At 34.1% G+C, this 18547-nt stretch overlaps 4 protein-coding genes across 4 annotated transcripts; 1 reads left to right on the forward strand and 3 right to left on the reverse strand.

The window, feature by feature from the left end:
* Positions 1-1294: 1294 nt before the first annotated feature.
* LOC107025382 lies at positions 1295-1862 on the reverse strand. The gene has a single exon (XM_015226173.2). The coding sequence runs from the start codon at positions 1685-1687 to the stop codon at positions 1457-1459; it is 231 nt and encodes a 76-aa protein (XP_015081659.1). The 5' UTR covers positions 1688-1862; the 3' UTR covers positions 1295-1456.
* Positions 1863-4986: 3124 nt separating this feature from the next.
* On the forward strand, positions 4987-14409 carry LOC107025807 (enhancer of mRNA-decapping protein 4-like). Its single transcript, XM_015226550.1, has 12 exons — positions 4987-5802; positions 7618-7667; positions 7746-7902; positions 7983-8201; positions 8726-8854; positions 9086-10690; positions 11352-11711; positions 11783-11902; positions 12171-12341; positions 12907-13062; positions 13242-13367; positions 13792-14409. The coding sequence occupies exons 1-12, from the start codon at positions 4987-4989 to the stop codon at positions 14098-14100; spliced, it is 4218 nt and encodes a 1405-aa protein (XP_015082036.1). The 3' UTR covers positions 14101-14409.
* A 167-nt stretch (positions 14410-14576) lies between these two features.
* On the reverse strand, positions 14577-15388 carry LOC107025808 (chaperone protein dnaJ 11, chloroplastic-like). Its single transcript, XM_015226551.2, has one exon. The coding sequence runs from the start codon at positions 15272-15274 to the stop codon at positions 14789-14791; it is 486 nt and encodes a 161-aa protein (XP_015082037.1). The 5' UTR covers positions 15275-15388; the 3' UTR covers positions 14577-14788.
* Positions 15389-17064: 1676 nt separating this feature from the next.
* LOC107025360 (chaperone protein dnaJ 11, chloroplastic-like) lies at positions 17065-17856 on the reverse strand. Its single transcript, XM_015226152.2, has one exon. The coding sequence runs from the start codon at positions 17705-17707 to the stop codon at positions 17213-17215; it is 495 nt and encodes a 164-aa protein (XP_015081638.1). The 5' UTR covers positions 17708-17856; the 3' UTR covers positions 17065-17212.
* Between the last annotated feature and the right edge of the window lie 691 nt (positions 17857-18547).

The following is an 18547-nucleotide window of genomic DNA, read 5'->3' on the forward strand; positions in this document are numbered from 1 at the left end:
GGGGGGGGGGGGGGGGGAGAATAGTACTTTAAACAAGTAGGAAGATTCACACCTCAAATAGAAGATTTTGGATGCTTTATGATTATAGGAGTTGATAATTGATGTACGCTTGCCTAGTGTCGAAAGGTCAAGGAAGTTGGTGACATGATGATAGGAGAGCTGACGATTGAAGCATCCGGTGAATTGATCTGTCCAATTTGATTTTAATGCAGCAAGGTATCAATTTCCACCATTTTTGAACCCTCCCCTACTAGGGACTTTAACCAGCAAATGGAAGCAAGACTTGATAAAGAATATGGAGGGAATATTACTAGAATATCATGAGGAACATTCTCTTTGATTTGGGCCAAGCAAGACAAACCTAATAAAATAAGGAAAAGATGATAAATTATGGGCTTGGGTTTCATTTGGGCCTTAATGTGTAAAAGGAACAGTGTCTAATGTACCCTTTCAAAAAGTACTCAATTTGATCCTTAACCAAATAAGTAAAGATAATTGCTACTTGTGCAAGGCAGGGTTGAAGCTAGAAGCCTAGAAGCGCCAATATAGGTTAGCTTGATCTCGTAGCTTTTACTCAAACAACGTCTTATGTTAAAAAAATAAAAATATGTAGAAATATTAAGTTCAGATTTCAATTACTAATACTTGATAATAGCCATCTAACTTATAAAGTTAAAATCTCGATTCTGCCTTTTTGGAGATCAAGGAATTTATGTGCAATCTGATATCCAACATAAAAGATCTAATGGATATTTTTTCTTTTCTTTTTTTTTAGTTGATTCTTTTCTCTGTAGGTCATGTAAAGTACACATTGAATTATTGTACTTGACATTTTGAGTTTATTGTATCTTATCCAACCATGACTAGATTTTGTATTGTTATGTACATTCAAATGTTCATAAATAACAACGTAAAAAGAAAAAGATTTCGAATAACGCTTTTATTTATATAAGCATTACATATCTGATTAAATAATCGAGATACACATACACACGACAATTGTTAGTTAGGCTAATATATTTATAGGGAAAAAGTTAGGTTCTTTTATAACAGAAAAAGTAATTGAAAAAAAAATAAAGCAAATTAAAAGCAGAGTGCAAACGTCCATTTAATTTAAATTCCTAAAAAGACCGAAGAGAAGTTAGTGGAATAAATTTAGAAAAACAGTAAAGTGAAAAACGTGAACCCCTTTTATCACAAACTTTGCAGTTTGCAGACTATTCAGTATTAAATTTATCAAACTTATTCGATCGGAGCTTGAAGATTTGAAGAGCAGCAAAAACAGGATGAATTATGAAATTGGATCTCAGAACAGGATTAACTAATTTCAACATTAAACTGGAAAAGACAGAGCAAAAATTCTTCAAATTGACGAAATTTACACAAAATTAACCACTACAACATTATATAAACGAATAAACAGATCTATAATGCTAAATTCATAATCTAATTACTCCTAATTCAATGGCGAAGGAGCAGTCGCATTAGGACGAGGAAAACCTAGAAAAGGCCTTGAAGAAGAACAGTGAGATGCAACAGCATTGATACAATCATCAGCGAGATGAAAAGTATCCTTCAATTTATGAAATCCATTTTTGAAAACTCCAAATCCGAACAAAAAACCAATCGCCACCACAATTGCTATTAAGCATACACACAGCATACACATTCTTCCTCCGCAACACATCTTTTCTTCCTCGATCTGCAAAAAAAATAAAAAATTGAAAATTATGGGTTCTGCAAACTGCAATTGGATTATATATAGTGATGAGAGCAGTTGATTTGTTGGAGAAGGAAAAGGAGTGTTGGCCTTCTACTCGTTGCTAGCGGTTACTCTACGCATCGTTTCTGCTTTTTAAAGTAATAAATCCTGTCTCACCAAAAACTTATTCCTTTTTCCTTTTTCGTTTTAATTTATGTAATATTACGAGATTTTAGATAAATCTTTTTAATTTTATTATTTTAATTTATCTAACTTTTTGAGATTTGGATAAACCTTTTCGATCCTATCGTTGCTCCGCAATTTATTCTACACACATACTAATAATTAGATTAAATTTTATTGCTTTGTTGTTGTTTTTTTGAAAATATGACATGTTTTATATTTTATTCCATTTATAAAAGATAACAATTTTTTACTTCTTTTAAAGAGTTTTTGTCTTTCTACTCGGTTGATAATTTAAATTTATAATCTAAAAAGTTAAAATGTGAATATTTATTATATGAGCAATTCTGGTTCTTTTAACTATCGTATTGTTATAAATTTTAACTTTAAACATATAAGTTTTATATGTTTTGTACTAATGAAATGTTTAGAATCCTAAGTTTTAGTCATCAAGTTATAGAAATGTTAAATACATCCTCTTTCGATTTCTAATTTTTAAATGGCGTGTTAATTTTTTGGTTAAAAGTTTAAATAATAAAAATATATGTTTTAAAAATGTCAAGTAAAATGGCTATATAGTAGATTTTTATTGTTTGGTTTGTGAAAAAATAATTTTAAATTTAAATCTTTTTCAATTTTTTATCGTTATGATTAAATTTCTTTCTTTACATTTTACTCTTTTTTTGTTTACGTAAAACACTTATTTGTGTACCTATTTGTTACGTAATGAATTTGTGGCGTTACGGCATTGAATTAATGGTTACGTTGAACGTTTTCAAAAGAGCAATTATTAGTCACTTTATGATTTATTTTATTACCAAATAAACCTATTTTATATATCCTTTTATATTTGAGCGATAAAATTTAGTAATTTTTGTGCTAGAAATATAATTTTTTACTTATGTATCAAAAGCAAAAATAAAATAAAATTAAGATTTCGAAAACGTAAATTAAATTTTTTTGATTTAATATGTATTTATCCATTTACAATTGATACTCTCTCCCATGAAAAGATTCTCAATACACAAAAAAGTGAATAATAATTTCTGCCTAAAACTTTTTAAAAGTTTGGTCCTACTATTGCAATATTAGTCCATTTGTTTGTTTGAATGAAATTGACTAATGAACAATTACCCTAAAAATAATTCATGGATTAGGAAGATTAGTTTAGCTAAACCTCAAACATTATATGGATTTTGTCATCCTCTTATTGTAAATTATTGACCTGTTAATAGTAAAGTTCAAATTTGATAAATAGAGGTTATTATTTATAATAAAGTGCATCGATCTACTTTTTTTTTTATTTTAAGTTTTACATGAACAAGTTGAATTTATAAAGTCCATGGCATGTATTGATACGTGCATGAACTTCAATAACAAAAGTGGAAGTCATACAAAAATGATAAAACTTCAATGACATAAGTTTAGTCGGAAAATAGTTGAACTCATACACGTATAAATAAAAAACATATAATGAATGAAACTTCAAAAGCCAAATGTTCCAAAATGGATATACATACAACATACACCAAACAAAAATTCGAGAAAAAGTTAAACGATCATATCAAAATCAGATATCCGTGCACTTTCCGATATTTTCTAGAGTTGGACATATAAAAGCCCACGATTGTATAATTGATTGGGCCCATAAATTTTATGGAGTGAACTATTCAAGTTTTAGCTCGACCCAAGCCCAATATCCTTTCGATAAGTTTGCAATATATATCAACAATTATTTCCAAGAAGTATCAAAATATTTTTCATTATTTAACATTATTTTCACACTTATTTTTAATCATCTATTTGAAATATATATTAAAACAATTAATTTAAATTTGCATGGTATAATATTTTTTTAAGATGGAACTCATTAGTTAAGAAAAAAAATATTGATTTAAAAAAATTATTTAAATGAAATTTTTAAAAAGAAACAAAAAAAGGAGGTAAAAAGATGACACAGAAAGAGATTGATGAAGAAGTAGAAAAATAAAAAAAGAAAAGGAGGAAGAAAAAGAAGACAGAGAAAAATTATATATTAACACAATTAATTTACATTTACATCGTATAATATTTATTTAAGATGAAACTCATTAATTAAGATAGTATAAGTATGATTTTAACATTGTATTGGAACTCCTTTTATTATTGATCATTTTGTATTTTAAATCTATTAACTCGACTAATCTAGATATTCTTCGTATAATGTTCGTCTATAAAAAAATATTACATATTATAAAATTCAAATCTAAAATCTACAATTAATGTGGAGAAATTTCGTCCATCTTAATAATATTGTTAGGAAATTTTATTTTCAAAACATTATAACATTTTAACTAGAAAATGACATTTGAATCCACTAAAAAGTACTAGACATTGACATCCCTTGATTTAAACCCCACTAGCATATTTTTCTATAGTTTCTTTTACCCACTTATGACATGGATTAGTTTGAAGACTAATGAGCAAGTCATCACTTAATTTATTTTTATTGGAACTTATGATTAAAAAATGTTACTATATTTATCATCTTACTTTAATTCATTAGGCCACACATTTAAATATTGAGCCAAACATTATTTTTTCTATTCTATTTTATATAATAAAAAGAAAAAACAATGTTTGATTATGTAATATTAATATATTAATATTATATTAATCGATGATAAAAGAAAGTACTATAATAATTGTTGAAAGACAATAACATCACAACAAAATTAAAATACACATAAATCTTCAAAATTTAACAACAGTACCAATTTGTGAAAAATTATGAATTGTTTCTGATAGATCTCTGACTCGAACTCCTAAAATTTTTTAATTTTTATAATCTTTATTGTTCACTAAAATTAAAATCTTTAAAAAGTACTTAAGAAAAGTTAATAATAGAAGTACTAATCTCATCTCTCTGGCGGCTCTGCTCCCAAGTCTGCATCTTTCTCTCTTCAGTCGGATCTCAAAGGTATCCATAAACCGATCCATCTTCTTCTTCTCCAACGATTCAATCCAAATCCCTAATTTTCTCTGCAAATCTATACGTATAGTATATCTGTATCTATCCATTTTCCCCTTAATTAAGCACCTTTGAGTTGTCACTATCAGTTATGGCTTCTTCTCCTGGTAATCCGAACCAACCAGGTGGTACTGGTTCAGGACCATTTGATATACACAAATTCTTCAAACCCTCAACCCCAACAAACCCTAATCCCCAAAACCCTATAATTTCATCCCATTATCCATCTCCAAACGCTTCATACCCACCACCCACCCCCGGAGCCGGTGCTGGAGTCGGTGGGGTTTACCCTTACCAAACTCAGACTACAACCCCTTTTCGTCATCACCCTCAATTCACTCACAACTTGCCGCAATACAGTACACCACATGATACCCAGTTAATGCATCAGCAGAGATCCATGTCTTTCCCCACTCCACCGCTTCAACCACCACCACCCACTAGTAGTCCTCATCAATTCCCTAACCCTAATCCTGGTGCTACGCTTATGGCACTGTTGAGTCCTCAACCGTCTACTTCGGAAGTTCAGATACAGTCCACTATGCCTATGCCTCCTATACAACCTACCTCTTCGGGGTCTGAGCTTTCAGATTTTTCCTCTGGACCGAATGTTGGTGTTGCTCATTCGGGTCCGGGACCAATGAGAATGCCGAGCAGTAAATTACCTAAAGGGAGACATTTGAATGGCGATCATATTGTTTATGACATAGATGTTAGGTTTCCTAGTGAGGTGCAGCCACAGCTGGAGGTTACTCCTATTACTAAGTATGGTTCGGATCCTGGTCTTGTATTAGGCCGGCAAATTGCAGTTAACAAAACCTATATATGTTACGGATTGAAATTGGGGGCTATTCGGGTTCTTAACATTAATACTGCATTGAGATCATTGCTTAAAGGTCTTGCACAGGTTGGCTATTCGGGTTCTCAAAGCTTCTGTCTTTTTCTGTTTATTTAGATTTCTTAGCTAGTACATGCTGGAATATCATTATTTATCTGTTATACAAACCTTATAAGAATAATGTTACAAGTTATGCTAGTTGCCAATCATAAAATGTGATATTGGTGGTAATTGTGGGGAAGTTACATTAGACTGTGCAATGCGTTCCAGATAAATATCTTTGATATATTTATGCCTGATACGAGGGCGTCCAATTGTCTGTTTGGTGTTTTTCCTAACGTGCATTTCACTATGGAAAAAGTTTAATTTGGTTGAAGGACACTGATTTTATACGGAAGATTTGATTGGCGCCTTTTCATTCTAGCTACTGTGTCGGTTGCACATGAGATGAGAATATGCTTTGTTTCACGTGATTGTATATCGAGTAAACAAACAAAATGCTGTTATCTGCACATATGTTTTATACGGAAGCTTTGATTGGCATATTTGCATTCTAGCTAACGTGTCGGTTGCGCCTTAGATGATAATATGCTTTGTTTCACGTGATTTGAATATTAAGCTTAATAGTATTAATAGGCATTTAAATTTGACTGTGTCTCGAGTAAACAAACAAAATGCTATTATCTGCACATATGTTCTATACGGAAGCTTTGATTGGCATATTTGCATTCTAACTAACGTGTCTGTTGCGTGTAGATGAGAGTAGGCTTTGTTTCACATGATTTGAAGAATAAGCTTACTAATATTAATGTGCATTTAAATTCACATGTGTCTCAAGTAAAGAAACGAAATGCTGTTATCTCCACATGTTTTATACGGAAGCTTTGATTGACATATTCGCTTTGTAGCTAACGTGTCGAGATGAGAATATGCTTTGTTTCACGTGATTTGAAGAATAGGCTTAATACTATTAATATGCATTTAAATATAACTGTGTCTCGAGTAAACAAACAAAATGCTATTATCTGCCCATATGTTTTATTCGGAAGCTTTGATTGGCATATTTGCATTCTAGCTAACATGTCGGTTGCGCGTGAGATGAGAATATGCTTTGTTTCACGTGATTTGAAGAATAAGCTTAATAATATTAATATGTATTTAAATTTAACTGTCTCGAATAAACAAACAAAATGCTGTTATCTCCACATATTTTTATACGGAAGCTTTGCTTGGCATATTTGCATTCTAGCTAATGTATTGAGATGAGAATATGCTTTGTTATACGTGATCTGAAGAATAAGCTTAATACTGTTAATGTGCATTTAAATGTAACTGAGTCTCGAGTAAACAAACAAAATGCTGCTATCTGCACATATGTTTTATACGGAAGCTCTGATTCGCATATTTGCATTCTAGCTAACGTGTCGGTTGCACGTGAGATGAGAATATGCTTTGTTGCACGTAATTTGAAGATTAAGCTTAATAATATTAATATGCATTTAAATGTCTCGACTCTCTCTCGAGGAAACAAACAAAATGCTGTTATCTGCACATATATTTGTTGTTCTATGGCTTACCACTGGAAGACTTCCGTGTACTTTCAAGTTCAGAGTTTAAGCCCATCCCGCTAATGATAATTGTCTTTGACTTTTGAGCGGACACAGAATTCTTGTTCATGACTTCCTGGCATTTGTTTATTAGTATATCTGTTGAAGGAATTCTTTTTATTGATTGATTATTGTATATATCGTTGATATGGAATCTTGTTTGGTTCAAAAAGGAATTATTGATTATGGGACATATAAAAATCTGGAAATTATAATCTACTTTGTTCTTACTGATATCCATTATTGTAGTCATTTGAAAATCTTGTTCTAATTTCAGAGGGTCACGGACATGGCTTTCTTTGCAGAGGATGTTCATCTCTTGGCTAGGTAGTGCTCTGCTCTTTTGTAACTTGTCATACTTATGTAGTAGTTTTTTTTATGTTTCTAACTTGGGTTTTGTCTCAGTGCGAGTGTTGATGGCCGGGTTTATATATGGAAAATTACTGAAGGACCAGATGAAGAAGAGAAACCACAAATTACAGGAAGGATTGTCATTGCTATTCATATTGTTGGTGAAGGGGAATCTGTTCACCCACGTGTTTGTTGGCATTGTCATAAACAAGTAGCTACCCATCTCTCTTTTTGGTTATCCTTTTCTTCTGCTGACATTGTGCTTAATTTTTTTTATGTTCTCTTCAATAGGAAATTCTTGTGGTTGGAATCGGGAAACGCATTTTGAAAATTGATACCACTAAAGTGGGAAAAGGTGCAGTATTTTCAGCTGATGAACCTCTCAGGTGTCCTGTTGACAAGTTGGTTGATGGGGTACAACTTATTGGTACCCATGATGGAGAAGTGACTGATTTATCAATGTGCCAGTGGATGACCACTCGTTTGGTATCTGCATCAGTGGATGGCACGGTTCGTGAGGGTTCTGCTTTATTTTGTAGTTTTAGTTGTTTATGCAATGTCCTTTTTCAGTTTTTCTATAAATAAAGAACTGTTTAATATATGTATCTTTGGCATAATCGTTATTTAATGGTTCATATCACTTAACATGATTTTTGTTGTGAAAATGATAGCCTAACCAAAAAACTCCGACCACTACTTGTTATTAGCTGAACTTTTAGAGTTGAGTTGTTTGTATTTGTTGAGTGGGACTGTATGTATCTTTTTTTGATAAATGGCCTCCAATGTTAAGAAGTCGGTAAGAATAGAATGTGAAAATTTTCGGTTCCTGATATATGTATTTCCAACGGGTACTTGTATGGTTCCTTGGGTTTTAGGCATTCATTATCTTTTACCTTTTGGACCCGTTTAAGATTCTGTAATGAAGCTATGATTAAGTCAGATCTTCATTGCAAGTTGATTTATAACATGGGTAGTTGGAAAAGTTTGGTTCCTCTGTATTGACGGGTGCCTGTGGATTTTACTGTGTTTTCCAGATAAAGATATGGGATGACCGTAATCCACTTCCAATCGCAGTTCTCAGGCCTCATGATGGTCATCCTGTTAGTTCTGTAACCTTCTTGGCTTCCCCACACAGCCCAGAACACGTCGTACTCATCACTGGGGTATGTGCTACTGCATCTTGTGCTGGCCATTTTTGGTCAGAATCAACTGTTTTATTTCTTAGATAACCTCATATTCTCGGATTTCTACTTGCTGTCCATGCTACTTTTTTATTCGATCTGTTTCTCAAATGACAACTGATTTGAATATCAATCACAACTCTCTATTTTCTTTTCCATGAGTTTGCCTGTTGGTGATTCTTGAGTGTGAGTTGACCTTTTAAAGGTTTTCAGGGTCCTCTTAATCGGGAAATAAGGATATGGGCATTAGCGGGTGGAGAAGGCTTTTTGCTTCAGAGTGATGATGAGTCATGGCGCTGTACACAGACATTGGAGCTGAAGAGTTCAGCTGAGGCTAATGTCGAAGAGGCATTTTTTAACCAAGTTGTAGCCTTGTCTCAAGCAGGTCTGCTCCTACTAGCTAATGCAAAAAAGAATGCTATATATGCTGTGCATCTAGAGTATGGCCCGAATCCGAAGGCTACCCGGATGGATTACATAGCAGGATTTACAGTCACCATGCCAATTTTGAGCTTCACTGGGACGAGTGGCCTATTGCCCCATGGTGAACAGATTGTGCAGGTGTATTGTGTACAGACACAGGCCATTCAGCAGTATGCCTTGGACCTGTCCCAATGCTTACCACCTCCAACAGAGAGTGTGGTTTTCGAAAGGACAGAATCTGGCGTTTCTCGCGATTCTGCAAACATTGAAGGATTTGCTCCTGTTGACCCCCCAGGAAGTAAACAGCAGGAAATTCCTTTATCTAGTTCAGCACCTAAATCAGCAGTACATGACATTGGCTCTGAGATTTCACAAACAGCTAGATATCTTACAAGTGCTGCACCTACTGAATCGACCACCTCTCAAGAATTTGCTTCCTCCATTCCAGAAACTAAATCGTCTATTTTGCCCAGTGTAACTAGTGATAATGATATTGCCCCCAGTGCATCACCTCCTCCTTTGAGTCCTAAATTGTCTCGAAACTTATCTGGTTTTAGAGGTCCGTCGAACAGCTTTGGGGCAGACACCTTTGATAATGACCAAGTTGGAAGTCAAAAAGTTGTTGATTATCCAGTAGATCCTCAAAAGGATGGCACGCCCCCAATCTTGTCAGATATTGCTTCCTTGGACGATGAACATAAAACGTCAGGGGATGATGTTCCCTCTGGTATCAGTCATCCTGTAAAGTTCAAGCACCCAACTCATTTGGTGACTCCTTCAGAGATATTGATGGCTAGATCATCCTCTGAGGTTAGCATTGTTAATGAGCAGAAAAGTGTGTCAGAAATGAATGTTCTGGATGCTGTAACTAACAATGACACCCGCACTGTAGAGATGGAGGTTAAAGTTGGTGGTGAAGCAAAATTTAGTCAAAAAATTGATATGGGCTCTCAAGACCTTCATTCTTTTGGGTCTGAAAATAAAGAGAAGGTTTTTTGCTCTCAAGTATCTGATCTTGGATTAGAAATGGCTAGAGAATGTCGCACCTTATCTCCCGAGACCTATACTGTAGAGGAATCTAGGCAGTTTGATGGGGTTAGTGGAAGTGAGGGACCATCTCAACCTTCAGTTACGGAAGATCATGACTCTGCAAAGGACATCTCTGAAAAAGATTTAGACTCAACTATGTCAGTCACTGTTCATCAACCACCAGCTCCCAGTGTAAAAGGGAAAAAGCAAAAGGGGAAGAATTCTCAAGTGTCTGGCCCATCTTCAGCATCGCCTAGTGCTTTTAATTCAACAGATTCTCCAAATGAGGCTGTTGTCAGCTCAAGTACCCCTTCTATGGGAAGTGCTTTCTCACAAATTTTGTCCATGCGTGAGATGCTTAATCAGGTGCTTGCCTTTTGTCCTAAGAGCATATGTACTTATGTATGTTTAGTTTAGTGCACTTCTCATTTTGTTATGCCTCTATAATTGTATATATCTTTCTTCATTTTTTTGTTTTAATTTTATTGTACCTGTGTTGGTGTACTTAGTTTGACATATCCTCACTGTTTATGCATTAGTTTTTAGGTTACTCAATGTAATTATAATAGTTGCTTTCATCATTCTCATCATTCATGAACGGTATCTTCGTACTTTTCCTTGCTCTATATGCGTCCTCTAACTTCCTTCTGCAGTATTTCTTAGCCTGGCTGATTATCCTCCTGAAATCTGTTGGACAATTTTTCCAAATTCCATAATTTTGGTGGTTTTTTACTTGTTCATCTTCTGCAACTATTTTTATCAGAATTTTCATTAAGTAACTCTTCCTCAATGGTGGAAGCTGATTTTCTTCTATATGCTTCTCTGTGTGGGAAGAACATTCTTTACATAATTGAAATGTGTCATGTATTGAAGATATTTTAAAGATGCTGACATTTCAACCGTCAGTTCTATTCATTTGATTACACCAATCCAAACCAAAAAATAAATAAAATACTCATTGTAGTAATGTTCTTCGATATCTTATTCTTATGTGTTGTCTTTTTACTCTGTTTGCTGTTCCATTTAGGTTCTGACTATGCAAAAAGAAACACAAAAGCAGATGGAAGTGATGGTCGCTGTTCCAGTGACCAAAGAAGGAAGAAGACTTGAAGCTGCCTTGGGAAGGAGCATGGAAAAATCTGTCAAGGCCAATTCTGATGCTTTATGGGCTCGTTTACAAGAAGAGAGTGCAAAACAGGAGAAGTCTCTCCGTGATCGTACACAACAAATAACCAATTTGATCTCTAACTGCTTAAATAAGGACATGCCAGGTCTGATGGAAAAATTAATGAAGAAAGAGCTAGCAGCTGTTGGACAAGCTGTAGCACGCAGCATTACCCCTACTATAGAGAAAACAATATCATCTGCAATTTTAGAGGCCTTCCAGGTTATTATTATGAAAATCTGAAGCTTTTCTTGTCTGGATTTGCTTGTGCTTGACTGAATGTTATGGTGCAGAAAGGAGTTGGTGACAAGGCAGTGAACCAACTAGAGAAAGCAGTAAACTCCAAAATTGAAGCTACTGTAGCTAGACAAATCCAAGCACAGTTCCAAACCTCTGGCAAGCAAGCTCTTCAGGTGAGCTGAAAGTCTCTGATTGAGCAATACCAGTAGTGTGTACAGAAACATTTTTCTTGCAATGTCATGCTGCTCGTGTTTTTTCCTTAATGTATGGTTTATGATGCTGGATTTCTAGTTACTCTTGTCATCTATCATATCACCAAGAGTGTAACTTGATGATCCTCTCAGCATGCTCCCTTCCTGCTGCCCACCTCATTTTAGGGGGATACTGTACTCCTCTAATAAGTGTTGTATGTTTCTTATCTGATGGTGTACTGTCATGCAGGAAACACTGAAATCTACTCTGGAAGTCTCAGTGATCCCTGCCTTCGAGATGTCATGCAAGGCAATGTTTGAGCAAGTAAATTCAACATTTCAGAAAGGCATTGCTGACCACACAGTTGCTGCACAACAGCAATTTGAGTCCGTGCATTCACCTTTGGCAATCGCTCTGAGAGTACGGACCTTTATATTTTGATTAATCCTTTTGTTATCTTGCTAATCTTTTGTTGAACTGTTCTTTTTCTGCTCTTACTTTATCTAAACTACATCAATTAATCATGCCTTCAAAATGCAAAGTTGGTTGACTAAGCCCTTCATGCTACTTTTCACTGTTGTTCTCCAAAAACAAGCATCCAATCTCTTACGCAGCTTGTTTCATTATACTCAATTCTCAATTCAACTTTTTATTACACTCATGTTTCTGAAACAAGACAGATCACTTGTTCCTCATGTTAATAGTTGAGTGGAGTTACTGATCTTCTCAAAATGGGAAGGGGGGAGTGGTATCTTTGTTATGTGTAAATCTATTTGTTTTTTTCCCAACAGATAATTAAATTTGTCTTTGTTCAAGTGGATGTTTCATTTCTTTCTTGTTTCCTCCCTCCATGCTTCCATACCTGGTGAATGTGTTGATGCGATTATGCATGGACTCTTGAGATATTTAAATCATGGATACATTTCGGAATTGACTGGAATCACATTCTCCTTAAAATTGGATACTCATTAGGCTCAATTTTCAGGATGCCATCAATTCAGCATCGGCAATGACACAGACACTGAGCGGAGAGCTTGCTGATAGTCAGAGACAGTTGCTTGCTCTTGCAGTTTCTGGAGCAAATTCCCAATCAGCAAATCCACTCAACCACATGAATAATGGATCATTGCTACATGAAAAGGTTCTTCCCATACCTTAGTGGATCAAATAGTTAGCTGTTTATATTTTGATATTAAGAATTTACTAGTTATTTTTTGTTATTAAGAATTTGCTACTTATACTTTGCTATCACCCTCTTCTTCTTCTTCTTTTTGTCTTTACTTACTTTGATATCATCATGTTTTTATGTCTGCAATATAGATTGAGACACCTCCAGATCCAACCAAAGAGATATCTAGACAGTTAGGGGAGCACAAGTATGAGGAAGCATTCACTGCAGCATTACAAATGAGTGATGTGTCAATTGTGTCATGGTTATGCTCTCAGGTATACTGTTTACATTGGCACTTATTTTTATGATTATATCAGGTAGAACCCCGTTTCTGGGAAATATTGTTTTATGGGGAATAAAGGAGATCAATAAAATCCAGGAAAAGAGGCACAGTTGGGGGAGAGAGAAAAAAGTAAACGGGGTATCTTAATGGTGTTAAATGTTTTTGTACAAAAATGAAAAACTTGGTTTTTGCCATTAGTTTAGAGCATATATATATATTTTTTACCTTAGATCAAATAAAATTGGTATGATACACAGAGAAGAAAGTTGTTTTACCTCAGAACCTATTCAAAGAAGTAACTCAAATTTCTGTTGTAAAGAATTTTATGTGCTGAGTTATGTAATGGGGATAAAATGATCTTCCTGCATTCTGTGGTAAGGTCTTATTCCTGACTGTTTCCTGGTGTGTTATGCCAGGTTGATTTGGCTGGGATTTTATCGTTGAATCCCCTCCCTCTGAGCCAAGGAGTGCTCCTTTCACTTCTTCAGCAGTTATCGTGTGGTATTAGCTCAGAGACGGTCCAAAAACTCTCTTGGATGAGGGATGTGCTATCTGCCATCAATCCAAATGACCCACTGATTGTTGTGCATGTTCGGCCCATCTTTGAGCAAGTATATCAGATGTTAGTACAACGCAGAAACGCTGCTACCACTCCTCCTGCTGAACTTTCAATCATTCGGCTTCTTGTGCATGTTATCAATTCGATGATGATGGCTGTTAAATGATGATGATAATTGGTGAACATAGTAAAAGCCCAAATCCCAGAGGATTTCATGAAAACCCGAGAATTTAAGTGTACAGTGTACACCAACCTCCAATTATCTCTTCTCTCCTTTGGTTCAACTCTTTCTACATAAAATCTGTAATCGTTTTGCCTAAATTCTCAAGTTGTAGACACTTAGCAAAAAAAAAAAAAAGTAATTTTCAAGTTGTAGAGTTTGGATGTTGCATATTTACAGAAATTTTGTGCTTGTACATTGATACTTTATTATACTCCAATTTCATTTCAAGTGGGAACAAGTTTCATTGGACAAGAATATCTCCTTTCTTATATATTGTAAGAAAATGTTTTTATTAGATTTGTATATTACTTAAATGATATTTTGAAATTCTAAATTTAATCGTATTATATACAACCTTTTACATCCTCAAGATAGAAATGATTTGTGTATACTTTATCCTTTTGAATTAACACCGAGTATTTGTTCCTCAAACAATGAAAATCTTCTCTCTTTTTTTTTTTCCATTTTTGCCAATTGGCTCAATTACAAGCAGAGCAGAAAAAAGGAACCAAAAAAAAAAAAATGAAAAGCAGGATATAGTATGTACATTAGCTAAATCTCCATATAAATGCCATTAGACCAAAAAAAAAAGTACAGTGCGGAGAAATGCAGGTCCCTAAATCATCTCCTATCACCAGCATTGATCCGTTTCCCATCTCCGGGTCGGGTATATACGAAATCCATCAACCGACCGGGCAAAACCTCGCCGGCGAGAGCCAACGCTCAGCTTCAGATCGTAGAGAGCTCTAGCTGAAGGATCAGATAGCGTGACATAAGCATCGTGAATCTCTATGAAATTCCGTCCGTCGGACGATTCCTCCGGCAGAGAAGCAGAGTCAGGATGATACAATTTCGCTAAATTCCGGTAAGCAGCTTTAATCTCTTTCGGTGATGCATCTCTTTTAACTCTTAAAACCTCATATAAACTCACCGATCTTTTCTCCATCATCATCGGAGCTTCGGCAACGGCAGATGCACATATTCTCCCCCTCCGATTACTCTTTCCGTTGAATAAACTGGAGCGATTAGACTGTATCGCCGCGTCGGCGGAATTGGAGGATTGATGAACGGGAAAGGGGAAGGGAGATGAAGAAATTAGGGTTAGGGATTGAATCATTTCAAATTTTGTTTTAGGATGAAAGAGAAAATGAGAAAGAGGATTTTATATAAAGCTAAAAAGTCTAAAAAGAGGGAATCTTTAAACCAAGGACGGCGGGCATACCCACCCATTTTTTGTTTAAGAAATACAATTGGAAAATGAAAGACTGTGTGCTGATTAGGCACTTTTTTAATCTTCTAGAAGATTAAGAGCTTTTTGTTTATTAAGCTTCTAGAAGATTTGGAGTTATAGACTTGTTGTAGTAGTAGTAGATGTAGAATTTCTATCTCATGCTGTTGAAGTGGTATAAAATTATGGACTTCACTTTACTACACAATGTTTGGCGTACAAAGACAACTAGTGTTGCTATTTTCTATTATATTAGGGATTAATATATGAAAAAAATTTATTTCTTAGATATATGATTAAATTAAAACGAAGCTATTTAGCATCGGTTTGATAAAGTTTTACTATGATTGGGCAGCTTGTGAGATCGTATTTGAAACATAGAAGGCATCAAAATATCCCAGAGCTCACCCTTAAAATCTCTTGGTCTTCTCGTATATTTTCTCCGAAATGAAACGAAATTTATTATTGACTTCAACTCAATTGCTTTTTAATTCTATTTTATAAATTTTACTGTTGATCAAATTGATAAATTTTTTTGATAAACAATTGCTCTTAAAAAGAAACGGAGATAATGCCAAGTTTAAAGAAGTCAAAAATATTCCCAAAGTGTGTCAAAATACCAACACAATTTGATCCAACTCAATAACAAATTCTTTTTACAATTGGGTCAAAATTTTATCTTCAAGTAATTGAATACTTTTACTTGAGACTTCCAAATGACTAATTGACTTGTCAAAACTACAATTTTCAATCATGTTAAGAATAATTTTTGAATGATCATTTTGGACTCTTAAACCCATTTTGAATCATTTTTAGTCACATCATTTAATACTTTGAAAACTGGGGAGAGGTGGGGGACAATGCTTCTAGATAAAAAAAAATTTGGAGAAAAGTCATTATCATTATTCATTAATTGGTACTATTGACGTCTACTTGAATTTTTTTTGGGTTTGTACTTTGAAGGTTGGATAGGTCTTCATGCACTAAAAATAGCTTTCAATTGTAATTGCATTCAACTAGTATAAGATAAGCCTTCTAGAAACCTTTTACATAAATTATTTCTTAAGCCACTAATTTAGTAATATTATCACATGTCTTTGTAATAGTTGTGCTTCACCACCATCTCTCCCAATTTTTTTATAAAAATCTTTCCTTAATTAGTAGAAGATCATCATTGATTAAAATTTTGACTCATCACGCCTCATGTGAAAATAATAACCATCATGTCTTCCACCAAATCAAATACCTCATTAGTAAATATTACCTATATCTATACAAACATATTTTTTTCAATTGTGTCCTTTATCTTGCTAAATTTGTAAAAGTATTTCAAAATATTTTTCCTTAAATTATGCGAGTCAAATAACATTACTATCATACATACTGAAACAATCTTCCTATCTCCACAAAGTATATTTCCTCTGTGTATAAGTCAAGAAAGAATAATTTTTTTTAATGTACATCAATAAATTACTTGAAAAAAGTAAAATTTTATGAAAATTTAAATTTTAAATTCACCACTTCAGAATTAATAAGGTAAATGATAAAGTTACTTTATTTTTTTTTAACAGGTGTATCAATTCAAAATTGATAAATATTATCATAATTCACCTTATTCATTTTTTAAAAATAATTAACCTAATTTATCATGAATAAGAGATAATATTGACATATAAACATTTTACTCATTCAAAGGAGACCTTTTTTTTAAAATTCCATTGCAAAAAAATATTACAGGATATATACTTATCTAATCTCCAACAAATAAAATGTCATATACAGTGTTAACGCGGCAAAGTGGGTCCCCTAAATCCTAATCATCTGACGTCACCAACACTGATCCGTTTCCCACCTTCGGGTCGGGTAAAACTCTGACCCATTCATACGAATTCCATCGCCGGAGCTCCCAAAATCTCGTCGGCCGGAGCTCATGTTTAGCTTGAGATCATAGAGATCTCTAGAAACAGGATCTGATAACGTAGCATAAGCTTCGTGAATCTCAATGAAATGCCGTCCGTCGGAAGATTCCTCCGACAGAGACGCAGCATCGGGATGGTATAGCTTAGCTAAATTCCGGTAAGCTGTTTTTATCTCTTTCGGTGACGCATTTGATTTTACCCTTAGTACATCGTAGAGACTCGCCGGTGTTTTCCTTTGAATTTCCGGCGGTGCTTCCGCAACGGCGGCGGCATATACCGCTGCCCTTCGATTATTCCTTCGAGGAAATGTGACTCCGGATCTGAAACCGGCGGTGGAAGAAGGAAGGTTGTGTAGAGAAAAACGGAAAGTATTTGCGGCCGGTAGTGTTAGGGATTGAACCATCGGAAAATGATATTTTCAGTGGAGTGAGAAGAAGGAAGAAAATTGTGAGTAATTTAAAAGAGGGTGAGATCTTTTTTTATATAAATCTTAAGCACCCACCGTTTGTTTCTATTGGTTTACAGTTGGAACTTGAAAGACTGTGTGCTGACTATGCATTTTTTCCTTTGTACTCATCCATTGGTTAGTCTCGTATGTCGGTGTTAAATGGACGAGTTGAATTGATTTCGTAATATCAAGTTTAATTATGTCATTTCTAAATGAAAGTCTAATTAAAATGCATATGTTTAAATGAATTCTTGAATTCAAAGTCATATTTAATAAGTAAATATTTTGTCTAAAAAATAAATCTCTTTCGTATGATTTTAAATTAATCAAATCTCAATACAAAGAAAAAATAAAATACTAATATATTGGTTAACTTAGGATATTTTAACTTTAGCAGCACTACGAGAGAAGTACTATACAGTATTAACTTTATATTAGATTTTAAATCTTGAATCTAGAAATTTGGAACGTTACCAAAACTGTGGTCTCAAAGCTCATAGTTAATGATGGTTACTTCATTTGTAACGTCATAATTTTTTTTATAGCACCTCCCTTTCACCACACAAAAAAAAAACACAATTTGGAGAAATGTCACTATTCTTCATTTGACTATTGCCGTCTCCTTCAATTTTTATACGAATTTGATATTCGATATTTATATTAAAATTTGATAAATTTAAATTTGTATAATAAAATTTTATTTTAGGAATAAATCATGCCCTAATGAATGCGATTCTACAAACAGAAATGTAGGATTTGAATCCCAAACTTCAAATGATGAAATAATACGAATTA

Source organism: Solanum pennellii, chromosome 7 (assembly GCF_001406875.1).
Source record: "Solanum pennellii chromosome 7, SPENNV200".
NCBI classification, from domain to species: Eukaryota; Viridiplantae; Streptophyta; class Magnoliopsida; order Solanales; family Solanaceae; genus Solanum; species Solanum pennellii.